The 19,778-nt window shown below is 40.0% G+C and overlaps 1 protein-coding gene across 4 annotated transcripts in view; it reads left to right on the top strand.

Annotated features, from left to right (window-relative positions):
* Positions 1 to 19,778, top strand: part of galnt7 (UDP-N-acetyl-alpha-D-galactosamine: polypeptide N-acetylgalactosaminyltransferase 7) — a 114,214-nt gene that overhangs the window by 15,424 nt on the left and 79,012 nt on the right. For 2 of the 4 annotated variants that reach the window (XM_077570322.1, XM_077570323.1), the window contains 3 exons: positions 3,470 to 3,533; positions 3,617 to 3,788; positions 9,769 to 9,935. In XM_077570322.1, coding sequence (XP_077426448.1) covers positions 3,470 to 3,533; positions 3,617 to 3,788; positions 9,769 to 9,935 — 403 coding nt within the window. Of the gene's footprint in view, positions 1 to 3,469; positions 3,789 to 9,768; positions 9,936 to 19,778 lie in introns of all 4 variants that reach the window. The other 2 variants (XM_077570320.1, XM_077570321.1) reach the window with 1 other exon arrangement.

Raw genomic sequence — 19,778 nt, 5'->3', positions numbered from 1 at the left:
CAATACAACCAAGGAATGGGTGAAGAACAACAACATTCATGTTCTGGATGTGCCCAGTTAAAATCCTGATTTAAATCCTTTCAAAATACTGTGGCGGGACCTGAAGCGGGCAGTTTATGCTATACTCCCATCCAACCTCTCTCAACTGGCTGCATTTTGCAAGGAAGAGTGGCAAAAATTCCCCCAAAGTATATGTGAAAGACTGATAAATCACTAAAGAAAGTGTTTGGATGAAGTTCTCATTGCAAAAAAAGGTGCAATGTCTGATTAAGTGAGAGGTTCACATACTTTTGCGCCCATGAAATCTGAGTTTTTCTTAAATCAACAACTTTTGTTCAAGAATGAATGACAATATTATCATTCTTTTTGTTCAAGTCCATTATTTTCAATGTCAGCATTGTAGATTTGGGTATGACTAAAAATTTAATAAGGTTATTTTACTTTGTACAAAAAATTTGACCATGCCTGCAGAGTTCACAAACTTTTGAGCAGCACTGTATATATTTGTCAGGGTTACATTTAAATCTTCCTCAAATGATGTAACTCCGTGAGACAGGAATCAAGGACCACACCCAAATTTGTCTTTCTGCAGAAAGGAGGAAGTGGATGCCCTCAGCAACAAAGGACTTCCTGCCTCCACCTCCCTGCTCTGTGTATTTATTCACAAGTTTAGAAGGCGGAACAAAAGGCGGTACTAAACTCATAATGATAAAAAACATGCATCTGGTGTGGTTGTAGCATTTCAATTGCAGCAAATAGTAAAGTGCTTATTCATGTTATAACTTATTATACAATTTTCCCAACAATATTCAATTAATTTTTTTTTAAATTTAATTTATTTCATCCATTTGTAAAAGAAAAACGACAACATAAAGTAATTTTGAACTTCAAAGTAAAATAAATGAATGGGGACAGAAATAAGTAAAACTTGTTTTGTCTGCCCCTGATCAACACAAAAAAAAAGACAATGACAACACAAAACGAATGACAGCGAGCGGTCAAGACGCTTTCAGTATAACAATTCTAGAAAATAATTCAAAATAATTCAACTGTGTCCTTGTGCTAAATGTATTTTGCTATAATGTGCTTTTATATAATTTTTTGATTGACTGATACCTTGAGTTGAAATGCATTTTTGTTTTGTTCTATGTTTAGGTTTAGAAAAAATGTCTGTTCCTCTTAATTAGTAGTCACTTTGCCTTTTTATAAATTTGGTTTGCATATTAACTGGTAAAGTTCCATGATGGGCTTTATACAATAATTTATGCAATAATATTTCATGATCTAAGGTGTCAAATGCTTTTTGTAAATCAACAAAAACGCTTACTAAAACATGTTTTTAACCATGGCTGTGCAAATTTCTTCAGTTAAATCCATTAATGCCATAGCATGCTATTATTTTAAATTTTATGCTTGTCTATAAATTTGTTTAATCTTGTCGCATACATTTTTTCTAATATTTTAGAAAGCTGTGGGAGTAGAGATATGGGTCTGTAATTTAATAAATCATTCTTATTTGCTTTTTTGAAGAGTGGGACTACTAAATTGCAAATTTATATAATATAAATTAATATAATCACATCTATGATTTGCTTTATCAGTGACATATTCATGTCTGTGTAGTCGTTTGATTTTTTTTACTAGCAAAATTTTGAACAAATGTTCACAATTTCACTAGCTTGTACAGCCTCAAGAAAAATACTGTTAACACTGCTTGGTATGATTCCATAATATTTTTTTTCATTAGGCATATGTTGTGATAATCTTGGGGCAATATTCACAAAGTGGTTATTTAATTGGTTTGCAGTTTCCTCTTTATCATGAATTACCAGATGGTCCTTCATGAAATAGTTTCGATACATTGGTTTTGCCTTGCCTTTATACTTTATTTATTATACCCAAGGTATTTTTTGTACTATGTTTGTTTTTCTCTAATAATTTGGTGAATTAATCAATTTTTTGTCTTCTTAGGGTGGATACAAGTTTATTTATTTATTTATTTCCCGAGATTCTGCAACTTTTGTTCTGTTTGAGAAACATTCTATGTAGAATTTTTTTTTTCTTACAAGCATTTTTCAACCCATTTGTCATCCAAGGATTATGAGTAGTATTTTTTTTTGCTTTGCGCATGATTTGTTAACTTTTTAAAAAAAATATTATATGATATGGTCATGAAAGAATTATAGACATTAAGTCGTTCATATATAATGTACGTGATCCCAGTTCTGCCTCTTCAAATGTTCTCTTAAAAGTTCAACTTTTTTTCTAGATGTCTCTTACGATTAGTTTTCCTCTTGTGCAGTATTTATACTTAATTTCTCATAGATTGTAAATACAGGGAGATGATCACTTATGTCTATTGTAAATATACCACTTTTTATTTCACCGTGTATGTTTGTATATATATATATATTATCAAGGATGGAAGCACTGTGGGTAGTGATCCTTGAAGGTTGAGAAATCATGGGGCATAGATGTGCAATTTCCAAAGTTCTTAAAGTCATTTGTTAAAGTTTTGCCCGAATCTATATTTAAATCACCACATACTGCAAACCATTGATTTATTTGTGACATCTTCAAACATTTCAATGATTCTATCTGTAAATAAATCAGCTCCTGGCCCAGGTGGTCTATATATACAATTTTAATTTTGGTAGTTTTGGTCCTCCATACATTTCATCTGATGACTTCAAAAATGGCCTTTACCATGTCAAGACCTAGGACAACAACAGGGGAAAACATTTGAGTTTTCAAAATACTAGATGACCGCGGTGGGGTATCAAATTTTGTGAGAAAATGCTTAACTCCCGTGTACATGCTCCAGAAAATCCCAAATTTCACATGTATGTTAATAGTCAAGATCTGAAGGTATCTATATGACAATATTCAGTTGTAAATGTAGTGCCATCTAGTGGTGACAATAATAATAATAATAATAATTATTATTATTATTTTATCTGCTATGCCGACCAAGCTCGTCCAACGGATCCAGTTGAAAATTTGCCAAAAAGCCTTAAGATGTTGATCATGCCTCAGACTGAATACTGGGAATTTTTGGTACAAGGCGTGGCCATTACGGTGCTGCAAAGTCTGATGATCCACCATGATAATAAATTATGTTGTAACTTGACCCAGATGGTCCTATCTTCTCAAAATGTCACATATTTGATGACAGCATAAGACATAGGAGCTCTATAAACTTATTTTTCACCTAAGTAGTCATGCTGTGAAATTCTTTTGCTATGGCAATGCATTGTTCACAAAAAAGAAAGAAAAGAAAGAACATTGATTTCTAACATGCCTTGGAGAAAATGTTTTAATGTCATTTTTTGTGTATCATCAGAATTTGTTATGATTTCCTGAAACTGTTGTCAAAATAATATAGCCCACCCCTAGTTGATAGGCAGTGGTGCTTGAATGAGTCTTGTATCATAATATGCTGTATTTAGTTTTATGGTTTCATCTCCAGGAGGGGACAACCATGTGCCAACTCCCAAACAGCAGCCCAATCAGAAGCAGGCCATCCAGCAACAGTATGCAACGTTCAGACCCAACTCTCACAGTTACAGTGCCCCCATCCTCAAAAAAGGTGTTCTTGGTAACTTTGAACCCAAAGAACCTGAGCCTCCAGGAGTTCCAGATGGTCCAGGAGAAGGAGCCAAGCCATTTGTTCTGGGCCCAGAGTACAAAGAAACTGTTCATGCATCCATCAAAGAGTTTGGCTTCAACATGGTTGCTAGTGACATGATATCGCTGGACAGGACCATGAGAGATATACGCCATGAAGAGTAAGTACTTCTCATTACAAAATGACCCCAATATTTTGACATGAACAAATATTCTGAATGTCGTACACAAACATTGATAGGCGATGGTTAGCGCACTGCATTGAGCACCCTCTCCAAGTAAGTGTTACAGGCTTGTCCTCGGAGCAGGCGACCCCGGCTGTGCGGTCCTTTCCTACAGGTCATTCTCTCTCTCTCCCGTTCCCTATCAACTGTTCCCTCCCGTTCCATATCAACTGTGCAATAGACCTGTCAATCAATTAACCCCCCCCCCCACCTTTAAATAAAAAAATACAATTATTTATATATATATATATATATATATATATATATATATAGATTCATCAATTAGTTAACACTTTAACTGTATAAGCTATCTTATAGACACCCGGGGTGAGCCGGATCTTCGTACAACACAAGTATCCGGTACAGATAATAAATTTTGTCCGGATACAAATATAACACGGTCTTCCTTCCTTAATATCCGGCCCCTTTCTCCTCTCCGGAGTGGGAGAGGGAGAGCGGCGAAGAGAGAGGGAGAATGAGAGAGATAGAAGGAGAGAAGAGAGAGTGTCCACGCGGCGTCGCCTTCTGGCACGCGGACTGTAATTAATTATCTCTTGGTCCTTAATTTTTTACAGCACACTTGTATTTAGTTTTGTATGTTTGTCAAAGTTACATGGTGAACTTTTAATTTTGGAACGCTGTGCAGCCGCAGCGCTCTTAACAAGGCAGAGCTTGGTTCGTGTTGCATCAGTCTCTCACATTGGCTACCTAAATTTGTTAGCATTTACCCACATGCACAGCTGAACACACTACGAATCAATATATATTAGATTGCCACACCCCACCCACCCGCAGTCCATAAAATATAAATATTGCAAATTAAGCTTCACACACACAGCTTAACACCCTTTAATAATGTTAGGTAGTAAAAATTTTACATTGAAAACAAAGTAATAATAACCATAGAAAAAGAAATCTGTCTTGCTATGACAACTCTTTTTCATTCACACAATAGTTCATTATTTCCTACTGTATGTGCTGTATTCAGCAGTATTTTTCCGAGTTTATAAAAAAAACTTGCCCTGCAAAAATTTGTGTTAATTGACCGCAGTCAATTTAAACAAAAAAAAATTCAGTCAAATTAATTTTTTGGGGTGTAACCCTTGGCGTACCTAATCAATTGGCCAGAATCCTGGGCGTACCTAATCAATTGGCCAATGTGGCTGCTGCCCTGGGTGGGCGAAGTGGCCAGAATCCTGGGCGTACCTAATGTGTGCGTGCGTGCGAGTTTGTGCTCATTAATTCACCTGAAACCTATTAAAAATAGCCTTCACCCAAACCGAATACTTCAGAATCCCGCTAGAGTCGTGAAGTTGTCAGGAGAGGAAGGATCAAAGAAAAGTGAAATCCAGCACCGACCAGACACTACCTACTACCCACAGGGTTATAAACCAGAATCTTTCACCAACCCCAAACATCTAAATTCCAACAAATTAAGGAAACCTCCATAGACCAAAGAAAAGACTGAAGAAAGGAAGGAAGGAAGGATAGATGAAGCAGAGTGAGATCCACAGACATCAGCCTCCACCGATTCAGTGACCAGGAGATTGTGTTTGCATTTTGGCAGATGTTTGTATGGTGGATCTGGCATGCATGAAAAACTCCACCAAAGAGAGGAGCCGTCGACCCCGGCCAGGACAGGGCAAGCACAATCCCCCAGGGCCCCGCAGGCCGCAGCAGCGCCATGGCACAACCCCCAAGCCCTGCGGGGGCCACCGGCCAGAGAGCAAACCCAGGAGCCCGGAGCGCCCCCCACCCCAACACGGCCCGTGCCCCAAGCCCAACGCAGCAAAACTGGGCACGGCAGACCCACCAGGCACCCCACCAGCCCAAAGCCCCCGGTCCCCCCCACGACCCCCGCCATCCACGCACCACTGCCCCCAAATTATTTAATTTATTACTGCTAAATTGTCTTAAAGTTTTCACAATGTTGATCGCTTTTATTTTGTTAAGTTCTCGGATGCGCATTGATATTAACTCTTTCACTGCCAGACGTTTTCAGAAACGGGATGTCGCCAGTGCCAGCCGATTTAAGCATTTTGACTGATCTTTCAACGTCCACAGAAAATGTTGTTTGGACTATGGAAACACACATACTACTAAATGAAAGATTGAACTCTCATCTTTCATCAGAAAAAAAAGTTTGTTTCTACCTTATTCCGTTCTTCAGTAATCAACAATAGAATTTTTTTTTTCATGCAATGATGCCACAAACACCTAAACAGTGCTTTACTTCTGTAAAACACTTACCACCAACAATGAAAAAGTGTTTTTAGATTGCAAAATACGTTTATTTCCATTCAACAGTGTAACAATTTGACAAAACAATTTGACAAAACAATTTCGCAAACTATTTACAAATGTGTGCAACTGTGGTACTATTTACAATTAAAATCACCAGCAACTACAAACTGTCCAGAAAATTCAGAGAGACTAAGAAATAAATTCTCAAAAAATTGTGGATTGTCTATATTCGGTCCATACACGTTCACCAAGTTTAAATCCTCTGCCAACAGTTTACCTTGAACTATTATGTACTTTCCTCTCTTATCCTTCATGACATTTTTTACCTGAAGTGGGACAGTGTTATAAATAAGAATCATGACACCTCGGGCTCTTGATGAGACCGATGCCGAAAACACATTTCCTTGCCATCTCCTCATTATATATGAACATATATATACAGTATTTATATCCTGAATAACATCTTCGTCCAAAAGATGAGTCTCTTGTGGAAAAACAATTTTAGCTCCTTTATCCTTAAACATATTCATAACCTGTTTAACTTTTTTGAATTGCTGCAACCCCCGACAATTCCATGAAACAAAATTAACATTCACTTCTTGTGACATTTAACTCTTTCACTGGCAGTGACTACAGTCACTTTTCAGAAACGGGATGTCGCCAGTGCCAGCTGATTTAAGCATTTTGACTGATCTTTCAAGGTCCACAGAAAATGTTGTGTTTGGACTATGGAAACACACATACGACTAAATGAAGATTGAACTCTCATCTTTCATCAGAAAAGTTTGTTTCTACCTTATTCCGTTCTTCAGTAATCAACAATAGAAAATGGTTAGTTTCACCGAAATGCTCTGTTTTGAAACAAAAAGCGGAGAAAAAGAGCTTTTTGTGAAACGATGTTATTTCATGCACTCTAGTGAATTGTACACTTCTTTTTGTCCATGAATGATGCCACAAACACCTAAATAGTGCTTTACTTCTGTAATACACCACCACCAACAATGAAAAAGTGTTTTTAGATTGCAAAATACGTTTATTTCCATTCAACAGTGTAACAATTTGACAAAACAATTTCGCAAACTATTTACAAATGTGTGCAACTGTAGTACTATTTACAATTATGTGGATGTTTCAAATACAGTTTTTCTTTTTGTAACACTCCCCTGCGTACAAGGAGAGGGAGCAGGATTTGCACAACAGAGTAGTTTCACTGCGATGGCCCCTTTCACGTGCAGACGTTACACTTTCTTGACAGCCTTTTTTTCCGGGGAATAGCAAGTAGCAGACTGTACCCACTACTCCGATGAATATGCATTGGACTCGGGGCCCTCTTCGTCGTCCGATTGAACGTCCATCTGAGCGTGCTCGGTTGTGGTCCGCGTTTTCCGGTGTTAGCATCGCTAGCCCGTGAACCTTTATGACGTCGTCATAGCCGCCGCGTCAGCGCTTCCAACTTCGGCGTCAACCTCGGAGTCACCACCATCATCATCATCGATGATGATCATCGTTGTCATCAATGTGCTCTTTAGCGTTTGTCGATGCCTTTCGTATTTGAAAAAAATTCCCAAGTGTGAGCTGCTTGCAACCGGTCGCCATTGTTCGCTTCTTCAGCCATCTAGCTCCGCCTCACGTCTTCTACTGCCGCGTCAATGCTTCCAACCTCGGAGTCACCATCATCATCATCGATGATGATCATCGTCGTCATCAATGTGCTCTTTAGCGTTGGTCGATGCTTTTCGTCTTTGAAAAAAACTGCTCGAGCGTGAGCTGCTTGCAACCGGTCGCCATGTTCTCTTCCCTTCCCCAGCCATTGTCCCCTCTAGCTCCGCCTCACGTCTTCTACTGACGCCTACCCAATCTTGTCAAAAGAGAGTCATTGCTGCCATCTAGGGGCCAAAAATAGTCATTAGGCTAACTAGATCTGCTTGAAACTTTCACCACAGCTGGCCAAGACTTTCCTCCACCCGTTTCAAAAAAAAAAAAAAAAGTAATTGGATGACGTCTTTTAACGTCATTGGCGGCCCTCCGTAGGTTTTTACTTGACGTCTTTTAACGTCCATGGCAATGAAAGAGTTAAGTGACGCCGCTTTACTGCAAGTCACAGACGCTGACTCTCTGCTCCAAGCGAGCCAAGAGCACTTAAGAGCCATCTTCTGGAGTTGCTGAATAAAATATGCCTCACATCTAAATATTAAGTGGCTTGGAGTCACTCCAATTGACCAGACAGCGTCCAATCGGCTCTCACAAGAGTTTTAGAGTGCCCATGTTACTTAGGGCTTACAACTGTTAAAATGTGCACACAAAGTTAAGTGGGGAATATGCCACACAAATGAAACACCTTCATGATACATCATGGAGTCAACATTTAAAAAATGGCAAACACATAACATTTCATAATTCATTGTTCTGTTGCAAAATGTATATATTTTTTCTGTCACTCAGTCTTCTGAATCCAGAGCTGGGTGGCGGGTCTGTCCGTGGAGGTGAGAAAAACTGTCTCTTGGTCAACCACCCCCCACCTTGGCGTGCCCAGGACAAGAAAGACGATGACGTTGTAAAACAACCGACCGATAATTGTTACATTGGCGTTTTATTAACCCCTTCAGAACCACATTTTTTCTGCTGAGTAATTAATTAATTAACTTAATAATTGTTTATTTTGACTCTTTTCACACATAAGAACAACATGGAAAACATGTTTTTATTTGTTATAGTGGACGCCAGGATAATATGGATGTAACGTTTTGTAAACTTATCAAGCCTATATGTAACATTTTTAACATGAACATCATGGAAATCAACTTGCGATAGTGATTGGTTAGCTAGGTTTGAATCTTGAACCAGAAATTCATTCATCCAAATTATGCGTTTTATTGCTTAAGACACGCAAATATGTCATGCCCCCTGCAAGCATCTATGTGTCTGAAGGGGTTTTAAGGAAATTTTAAAAAAATATATTATTTTTTAACAAAACTACCCTAACACATTTTATATGGTGAGTGGAGCAGTGGTTAAACTAAGTAAAACATTTAACCCCATTTTCTTGTCACATCTATGAGTTACTCAAAGGGCTATTATTAACCAGTATAAAGGGAGTCATGAGTTACGTCCTACATGACCTACGTCGTTTTGACTTTACGGTGCCAGTGACTCGTCCAAAGCACCTCCCTTTTAATTAATTCCCCACATTAGTCACGCAATTTTAAAGTTTATATATATATATATCATAAAATGCTGAATATCTGCGCCGATTATCGGCCTATCCTTACTCTTCTTATCAGCTGATGTTTCTGAGTCTAGCCAGTGTGGCAGGAAGGCCTTTCTAAGGCAGGCAACAGTTGATCCCAAAACTAGTAAAGGGAAAAATAAAACTTGTTTTTCTTTGAAAAGAAAAACAGTGAATGTTGATAGTGACAAAATAACTAGTGACTGGGTGGCAGACTGGTGGTTTGTTCTAAAATAGTGGTGACAAACTGTAATTCAGCGATGACAGAAGGATGATGGAGTGACACACTGACAATCACAGTTTAGGTTGAGTTGTTTATTTCGACTTTGGTTGGCAGACGAGTGGTCTGGCCACTGGCAAATGATGAATGACGGACCGGCAAAATTTACTAACGCGCCCAACGCCCATCTTTCTAAATAACATTGGGATTCTTTGATATTTCTACAGGTGCAAGTACTGGCATTATGATGAAAGACTGCTGACCTCCAGTGTGGTGATAGTCTTCCATAATGAAGGCTGGTCTACGTTAATGAGAACAATCCACAGTGTGATCAAGAGGACTCCGAGGAAATACTTGGCTGAAATAGTCATGATAGATGACTTTAGCAACAAAGGTGGGTTTCCTTTTCTCAGACTGCATCTCAAAAGTTAGTTTTCATGTAATTGCTGCAGGGTGTCTGCAGGGTCTAGAAAAGTCTCAAAAAGTCACAAATTCAGAAACTTAAATTTTAGGCCTTGATGGTCTTAAAAAACACCCATATTTTCATCCCAGGTCTAAGATTTAATTTACCCAAGTCTTAAATTCTTATATCCGCTCCATCCATTTTGAGAACTGTCTGTAGAAAAAAATTGTGCCTGTCGCATTGTTTCTACAGTCTTTGTGCTGAAAAACGTCCACATCAAAAGCAAGCGGGGCATTTGAGGCGTTTTGTGCGATGGGACGCGGCAGGTTTTGCGGCGAGATTTGCGGCAACAAAGGAAGATGTCGTTTGTTTGCGGACATCCCTAGCTCTACAACACAGCAAGCTACCACTATCGGGACAAAAACAAACGTGAGCAGGCAGAAGGGTGAGCGACAAACTTGGCAGACCACGGGGGTATTCACTTTTTTTTCCTTTTTTTTTTTTTTACAGTTGTTGAACTGTTCCAAAACAACAGACGACAGCAGTATTGTTAAGCATTTACCATGTGACCCTGTTTCAAATCCGTCCTCAAAACCACCATCAATGTTGTCACAGATTACTTGAAAAAGTGATCTAGTTACTTTATTGATTACTTTATTGTCAAAGTAACTAGGTTACTTAGAAAGTAAGTTATCAGTTACTTTTTACCAATTTCCTCCCTTTGCTGCCTCAACATGAGAATGACAACCGGTTACTTAAATAATACTTATGAAAGTGCATAAACTTGAAACATGAAGATGTTTCTTTGTTTCTGTTAATCTGGTTTTACAATACAGAAATTGGTGTATAACACGTTACACTTACAGGCTGGTTACAAACTGTAACTATAACATTTACATGTAGGCTGAATGCAACTGTAACTATAACATTTTTCTATTTTCTCAAGTACCAGAGCTGAACTACAGTCATCACGCTGTGCTGTGATAACAAGTGTTCCCTCAAATTGGATGTGGAATTTTTAGCGGTTGACATTATTTTTGAGCCAGCGCAAAGTTTACAACGCACTGAGAATTTTTTGTCATCTTTACTGGAGAAAATGCGATATAATGGCAAATGCACCCGTTTGTGGAGCTCCTCCTGCTTCTTTCATTGTTTACGTCGTAGTGTCTATTGTTTTGGACAGGCTCTGAGCGCTCACACATGTTGGTACACGTGACCCGGCATTGCGTCTTTTGCTGAGAAAACGTGACGCAATGTGACGTCACTCCCAAATGCAAGAGAAACATTTTCTCCTCGAACTTCTCTTCAAAATGGACAACAAAATTCTGCATTCTACGTACATTATGAGGTAATACAAAATAGTAACGTACAGACTTAGGAAAGTATTTTTAACTCTTTGACTGCCAACCAATTTGAGAAAAGAGAACATGTGGGTGCCAGCTGATTTAGAGCATTTCGACTGATCTTGCAAGGTCCACAGAAAATTTTGTGTGGAACATACATAAAACAAAATACTACCAAATGAAAGATTGAACTCTCATCTTTCATCAGAAAAAAAGTTAGTTTCTTCCTTATTCAGTTCTTCAGTGATCAACAATAGAAAATAGGTTAGTTTCACCCAAATTCTCAGTTTTAGGCCAAAATACGTAGAAATCAAGCTTTTTGTGAAACTATATTATTTCATGCACTCTAGTGAATTTGACACACTTTTTTTCATGAATGATGCCGCAAACACTTAAACAGTGCTTTACTTCTATAAAACACTACCACCAACAATGGAAAAAGTGTATTTTGATAGCAAAATAACAGTTTATTCACATTCAACAGTTTAACAATTTGACAAAACAATTTGGCAAACTATTTACCAACTATTTGCAACTGTGCATGTGCAGTGTGTGTATGTGTTACTATTTACAATTGTGTGGATGTTTCAACTACACAATTTTTCTTTTTGTGTGGTATATTGTGTAACACTCCCCTGCGTGCAAGCGGACACAGCAGGATTTGCAACACAGATTTGTTTCACTGCAATTACCCATTCGCGTGCAGACCCTACACTTTCTTGCCGGCCTTTTTTTCTGGGGAGTAGCAGGTATGTACTGCAGTGTGTGTGTTTGGCCATGTTGCCATCAAGTCTACTCTCAAGATCATGATACGGAGACCTGGTGTTACGTCTGGCTTCCTCATGCCCTTCAGTTCCCATACCTGCAACAACTTCCTCCTCCTCTTCCTTCTCCTCCTTGTCTTGTGGTAACAGCCACCCTCTCACCACCTGCCAGATAAACTCAGCAGTGTTGGCACTTCCCATGATTATTTGTTTTGTGCAGGATATATGCATTGAACATGCATATTTGAAATAGATAGGCAACAAATGTTTTGTGCCATTTCAAAGTTTTCCACGTGAATGGGTGGTAAGAGATGTTCTGAGGCAGAGAACAACTGGTACCTACATAGGGTTGCATATTGAAGCAATATCCCGTTTGGGAGTCACACTTGATCCCATATTTTATCGTTTTTTGGGGGTTGTATACTTTGAATGAAAGACGTACCTGAAAACTCATCATTCCCTCATCAATACAGACATTCCTCCCGGGTTGGAACAGTTCTTTGAATTTCTGGACAATGTGTTCGAAAGCAGGACGGATTTTAAATAGTTTGTCGTCTGAACTGTGTATACGTTGAAATGAAGGAAATTCCAGATGAGCTGGAAGCGGTTTCGAGGCATTGCGTGACTGAAAAATAGTTTTGTTTCTGTTTCATCTTGAGTCCAATAAATTTATATACTGGGCTTGTTTATATACCCAGTAAGTAATTGGAGTGCAAAAAATGTTTTTAGTTCGGACACAGACACTGGCTTCCAAGCACAACTCCTACTGTGTGGCAGACTGTCAGTCTGCTTCTAGATGGACTGACGTGCATAGAGGTTTGTCTGGTCAGCAATGTGCTGGAGAAGTTCGTCCGTGATGAAGAGCTGCAGGAAGTCAGTGGCAGGGTTGAATTCAGCTCTGCTGCGGCACCCCTTGGTCCTGGATTTGCAGTAAAGGGGAATATGGTTGGCTGCCAGCCCGCTTCATGCCAGCCAGAATTTTTGGGATCTGCAAATATACATTTCAATATCATATATTATTTATTTTAGATCAGTGTGGTGCAATATATATATATATACAGTATATCCACTGGTTGATGTACATTCTATAAATTATAGAAGACATTTAACATTAAATATTTTATTAGTGCTGTGTTGGAGAATCTTTTTTTAAATTTTTTTTTACCTTTATTCTTCTCACTGTGAAAAGCTGTGTGAGAAGCGTCACTTTGAGCCCTATGAGCTACAGCTGAAAGAAATGTTTTCTTTTGTTGTTGCAGTGTATTGAAAACACGTTTTCTTTTTTTTTTTTTTTACCTCTCTTTGTCGTAGAAACTGCAGTGGTACGCTGTGAGCACGCTCCACAATCTATGAATTGCACATTCACGTTACACACACTGCTAGCATTTCGCCGGAAAAGTTAGATTACTAGCAATCTTATAACAAGTTTGTGCTTACCTTCACAGTCTTCTGAGGACGAAAGACTGTCCGAATCAGTGTCTTCTTAGTGATCAGACTGTACCCACTCCTCCGATGAATATGCATTGGACTCAGGGTACTCTTCATCGTCAGATTGAATGTCCGCCTGTGCAGAAGTGCTTGGTTGTCAAGCACCATGTTTTCCGGCGTTAGCATCGCTAGCCGGCGAGGCTTTACGACGTGGTCGAAGCCGCCACGTCAACGCTTCAATTTCGGCGTCAACCTCGGAGTCACCATCATCATCATTGTCATCATCAATGTACTCTTTAGCACTGGTCGATAATTTTCTTCTTTGAAAATAATGCTCAAGCGTGAGCTGCTTGCAACCAGACGCCATTTTCGCTTCCTCAGCCATTCTCTCCTCAACACTCTAGCTCCACCTCACTTCTACTACTGACTCCTACCCGATCTTGTCCAAAAAGAGTCATCGCTGCCATCTAGTGGCCATAAATAGTCATTATACTAACTCGATCTGCTTAATAGTTTGAGCACAGCTTAAGCCAAGGCTTTCCTCCACCCGTTTCCATTAAAAAACATAGTTACCGTCTTTTAACGTTTTTGGCAGCACTCATTTGGATTTTACTTAACGATATTAAACGTTTTTGGCGGTCAAAGAGTTAATCAGATTACTGGTTTGGAAAAATGAACGCGTTAGATTGCTCGTTATTGAAAGAAAGTAATCAGATTACAATAACACATTACTTAGTAACGCGTTAGTGACAACACTGATCATGCATCGCTTGTATTAGATAAAAGCTAAATAGTTTTAAATTGGGTGGCGATTGCTGTCTGGTTCTGTAGCAGACATTGAGTTTGATAATCTGTGCAGCATTCTCAGCAATTAGTCTTGTATTTGTCTTTAATAATTTTTTTAATGGGTGGTATATGCAACGGAGGAAGGGGGGACTTCCGATTATTGTTTGCGACATATAGGCCGCGTCCCAATATTACAGCACTTCCACCCTTGTGCCCCTCTTATTACGCTATCCTGTCAATGGGTGCGAGTGTGTAGCGTGTCTCAGTGCTCTGAAGCATTTCAGAGAATGGAGACACCCTGCACAAGCACACCCATCAACAGGAACGCGCAATTGAGGAGCACAAGGGTGGAAAAGCGAGTATTGGGACACGGCCTATATATCACAACAGTAACCGGAAACATTGTAGGTGTGTGACTTATGGAAGTCGGGAGTCCGTGGCATCTACCCCATAGCTTCGATTCGAAGTTATCAGACAACGCTAAAGAATCCCTTCGGGGCTCTCTTCTTCAGCTATCTATGAAGTACGTCATTATGTGGATGCGACCCAGTGTGCCACCAAGTGTTCAGACGGAGACACTACAGTTTGTGTGGAAACCGGTTAAATGGGAGCTGCTCTTAGCACTGTTGTATTGAATTTAATTCTTTGCACTTGCCTTGAAAAGAACTTGTACAACCACATTTTATTTTATTTACGTATTTAGTTTTTAAATGTCATTTTATTGTGTAATGTACAGGGTGTCTGGACACCGGTAAAAATACAAATGGTCTTAGAAATCTGAAAACACTTTAATATACAATAAACAATGTTTTAGAGTTATGTTTTACAACCCCTGGGTGTTATTATAGTTTGATTAAATTCTTGTAATTTTTGCCAAAATCTGGCATTTCCTTTGAAGTGTGATAACTGTGATAAACCCCTATGTCATTTATGAATATTTTTTTCACTTTCAACCGCTCAAAATGTTCACTGGCATCAGACCTATCTATACATATATAGTTTTAAAAAAAAGCCCTCTATGGACAATAATATTAGTATTATGCTAACAGCAAAATTAACTATGCTGTATATATATGTAAAATAAAGGTCTAATTTGAATATTTCATATGACATATTTAGAGGCTTGAATAAGTCCATAAGTCATAACAATAGAATTTTTTTTATGCATGCCCAGTTTTTCCACAATGGCATTTTTCTGAATAGCACAAAACTCTTGTAATTTTGCCAAAATCAGGCATTTCCTTTGAAGTGAGATAACTTAGTCATTTATGAATATTTTTTCACTTTCAACCGCTCAAAATGTTCAGTGGCATCAGACCTATCTACACATACAGTCCCTGACAAAAGTCATGTCGCTTATCCATTTTGTAGAAACACCATCTTATAACCTGACTTTTAATTAACCCATTGGTTTTGGAAATGGCTCATATAAAAGCTAAAACCCTTCCAAATGATGTTTAATATCCAAAAATAAATTTGCCTCACTGAAGAAATTTTGATCATTTAATGAACACAGAAAGGTCAGATTTTGGCAAGACAAAAGTTTTGTCGCCCACAAAAAGTAATGTGAAAATGGAACAAATAATTTACTTCAAATACAAAAAAAAGTTACATAACATCAGAGAATGAAGTAGTGGTGCTGTGAAATCCATATTTAACTCTTTCACTGCCAGACGTTTTCAGAAACGGGTTGTCCCCACTGCCAGCCGATTTAAGCATGAGTGATCTTTCAAGGTCCACAGAAAATGTTGTGTTTGGACTATGGAAACACACATACTACCAAATGAAAGATTGGACTCTCATCTTTCATCAGAAAAAAAAAGTTTGTTTCTACCTTATTCCGTTCTTCAGTAATCAACAATAGAAAATGGTTACTTTCACCGAAATTCTCTGTTTTGAAACAAAAAATGGAGAAAAAGAGCTTTTTGTGAAACGATGTTATTTCATGCACTCTAGTGAATTGTACACTTCTTTTTGTCCATGAATGATGCCACAAACACCTAAATAGTGCTTTACTTCTGTAAAACGCTTTCACCAACAATGAAAAAGTGTTTTTTGATTGCAAAATACGTTTATTTCCATTCAACAGTGTAACAATTTGACAAAACAATTTCGCAAACTATTTACAAATGTGTGCAACTGTGGTACTGCTTACAATTATGTGGATGTTTCAAATACAGTTTTTCCTTTTGTAACGCTCTTCTGCGTGCAAGGAGACGCCAGGACTCGCACAACAGTTTACTTTCACTTTCGCATTGGTCCGTTTTGCGTGCAAACGTTACACTTTCTTGACGGGCTTTTTTTCCGGGGAATAAAAAGCAAGTAGCAGACTGTACACACTTCCTCCGATGAATATGCATTGGACTCGGGGCACTCTCCGTCGTCCGATCGAACGTCCGCCTGTGCGTGCTCGGTTGCGCTCCGCGTTACGACACCGTCATAGCCGCCGCGTCAGCGGTTCCAATTTCGCCGTCAAGCTCGGATTCACCTTCATCATCATCGATGATGATCATCGTCGTCATCAATGTACTATTTTAGCGTTGGTCGATGCCTTTCGTCTTGTAAGTGTAGAGCTGCTTGCAAACGCTCGCCATTGCCCGTTCCCTCCTCCATCTAGCTCCATCTAGCTCCATCTAACGTCTTCTACTGCCGCGTCAATGCTTCCCAACCACGGAGTCACCACGCTCATCTTCATCATCGATGATGATCATCGTCGTCAACAATGTGCTCTTTCAGCGATGCTTTTGGTCTTTGAAAAAAAACGGCTCGGGCGTGAGCTCCTCGCGACCGGCCGCCATTTTTCCTTTGTCTTCCATTCTCATCTACTGCTCGACGCTCTAGCTCCGCCTCTACTGACGCCCACCCGATCTTGTCAAAAGAGAGTCATCGCTGCCCTCTAGGGGCCAAAAATAGTCATTAGGCACAACAGACAGGCTGGAAACTTTCACCAGACATGCGGAAGGGTTTCCTCTACCCGTTTCAAAAAAATAAAAAATAAATCATTGGATGACGTCTTTTGACGTCATTGGCAGTGCTCCGTAGGTTTTTACTTGACGTCTTTAAACGTCAGTGGCAGTGAGAGTTAATATCTTGTATGACTTCCATGAGCTTGAAGGACTGCATCCATGCGGTTCGGCAATGATTCATACAATGTATTGATGAAGTAATCAGGAATAGCAAAGAAAGCAGTCTTACATGCCTCCCAGAGTTCATCAAGATTCTTTGGTTTGGTCTTCCATGCTTCCTCTTTCATTCTACCCCAGACATGCTCAATGATGTTCATGTCTGGCGACTAGGCTGGCCAGTCTTGGAGCACCTTGATCTTCTTCGCCTTGAGGAACTTTGATGTAGAGATGGAAGTATGCGATGGAGCGCCATCCTGCTGCAAAATTTGACCCCTTTTATGGTTGGGAATATAAGAGGAAGCCAATACGTCTTGATATTTTTGGCTATTGATATTGCCTTCCACCATGCAAATCTTTCGCAACGACCCCATACTGGATGTAACCCCAGACCATGATTTTTCCGCCACCAAACTTAACTGTTTTCTGGGTGTACCTCGGATCCATGCGGGCTCCAGTAGGTCTTCTGCAATATTTGCGGTGGCTGTGATGTAATTCAAATGAAGATTCATCAGAGAAATCCACCTTCTGCCACTTTTCCAGCTTCCATCCTTTTAGCAGGCTGTGGGCCTTGGCAAATGCCACACGTTTTTTTAATTGCCTTTTGTTTAGTGCTGGTTTCTGGGCACTGATTCGACCGTGGAGGCCATTTCGAGACAGAATTCTACGAACTGGTCTGGTTGACACGGGGACTTGAGGTGACCAGGCCTGGTGGAGCTCTGCTGCAGTGGAAAAGGGGCTGGCCTTGGATTTTCGAGCCAACAAACGGTCTTCCCGAGCAGTTGTCTTGCGGGGTCTGCCAGACCTGGGCTTGTCAAAAACATCTCCAGTCTCTTCAAATTTTCTTATTTATAATTTAATTTCTTTTAATGCACCACATACGCTCCTTGACATGCCTGGGGGGCGGGTGGATCGGAGCAGAGGGGGATATCATTTCCCTCGGCTGGTGGGGTGCCTGGTGGGCCTGCAGTGCCCCGTCCTGCTGCGTTGGGTTGGGGGCGCGGGCCGCGTTGGGGTGGGGGGCGCTCCTGCTCCTGGGTTTGCTCTCCGGCCGGTGGCCCCTGCGGGGCCCGGGGGTCGTCCTTTGGCGCTGCCGCGGCCTGGGGGGCCCTGAGGTGTTGCGCTTGCTCTGTCCTGGCGGGGGTCGACGGCTCCCCTCTTTGGTGGAGATTTTCATGCATGCCAGATCCACCACACCAGCATCTATCGAAACTCAGACACAATTTGTTTCTCCCTCAGGTCATTGATTCGGTGGTGACGGGTGTCTGTGGATCTCACTCTGCTTCGTCTGTCCTTTCTACCTTTCCTCAGTTTCTCCTTCGGGCCCTTGAGGTCTCCCTGATTTGTTGGCATTTAGCTGTCTCTGGGGTTGGTGAAGGACTCTGGTTAGTGGCCCGGTGGGTGGTGTCTGGTCGGTGCTGGGCTTCGCTTTCCTTTCTTTTCTTTGGTCCCTCTTCGGGTCTCCTGGCGGCCCCACGACTCTGGCTGGATTTTGAAGTGTTCGGTTTAGGTGAACGGTATGGGAATTCTTATTTTTTTTTACACGCACGCACGCACGCACACACACACACACACACACACACACACACACACACACACACACACACACACACAAAAAAAAAGGGAGAACAATGATGATGACATGTCAAATGATCAATACTGAGCTCTCCCCGATAAAAATAAGAAAAAAATATATATATTTTTCTTATCCTTTGTACTTGACGCTGAGACACATTGAAGGTGTCAGCCACCTCAGCAGTGAATCTGGTCTTCAGCCTCTTGATAATCAACGCTTTGGTCTCAGGGTGAATTTTAGGCATGGTGTCCGTGGTCAAGTTGCAGTTGATGTGAAGGTCTGGTGTGCTGGGGTTCTTTTTATACATACACACCCACTAATTGATTGGTCAACAGGTGAGGCTGGAATCAAGGATTGGGTGCATCGTTTGACAAGGCGACAAGACTTTTGTCTTTGCAAAAAGTGACTCAGTGAGCTTTACCAAGCTGTAAATGTTAGAATGCTTTTCAGCAGTTTCGTTTTGCACCAAAATATTATTTCAAAAGCTGTTGGGATTGAATTTAGCCATTTCTTGTAAAAAAAATATTGATTAGAAATATATTTCAGGGGCATTTAAAGTCAACTTGTACCCAAACAACAAGACTTTTGTCAGGGACTGTATATAGTTTTTATTTTATTTAATTTTTTTAATGCCCCCTATGGACAATAATAGCAGTATTATGCTAATAGCAAGACTAACTATGCTGTATATATATATAAAATAAAAGACTAATTTGAATATTTCATATGACATAGTTAGAGGCTCAAACAAGGTCATAAGTCATAACAATATAATTTTTTTTTTGCATGCCCAGTTTTTCACAATGGCATTTTTC

The sequence above is a fragment of the Vanacampus margaritifer genome, chromosome 7, assembly GCF_051991255.1.
Source record: "Vanacampus margaritifer isolate UIUO_Vmar chromosome 7, RoL_Vmar_1.0, whole genome shotgun sequence".
NCBI classification, from domain to species: domain Eukaryota; kingdom Metazoa; phylum Chordata; class Actinopteri; order Syngnathiformes; family Syngnathidae; genus Vanacampus; species Vanacampus margaritifer.
The sequence above is the reverse complement of the archived record's forward strand: the minus strand, read 5'-3'. Positions and strand labels throughout refer to the sequence as shown.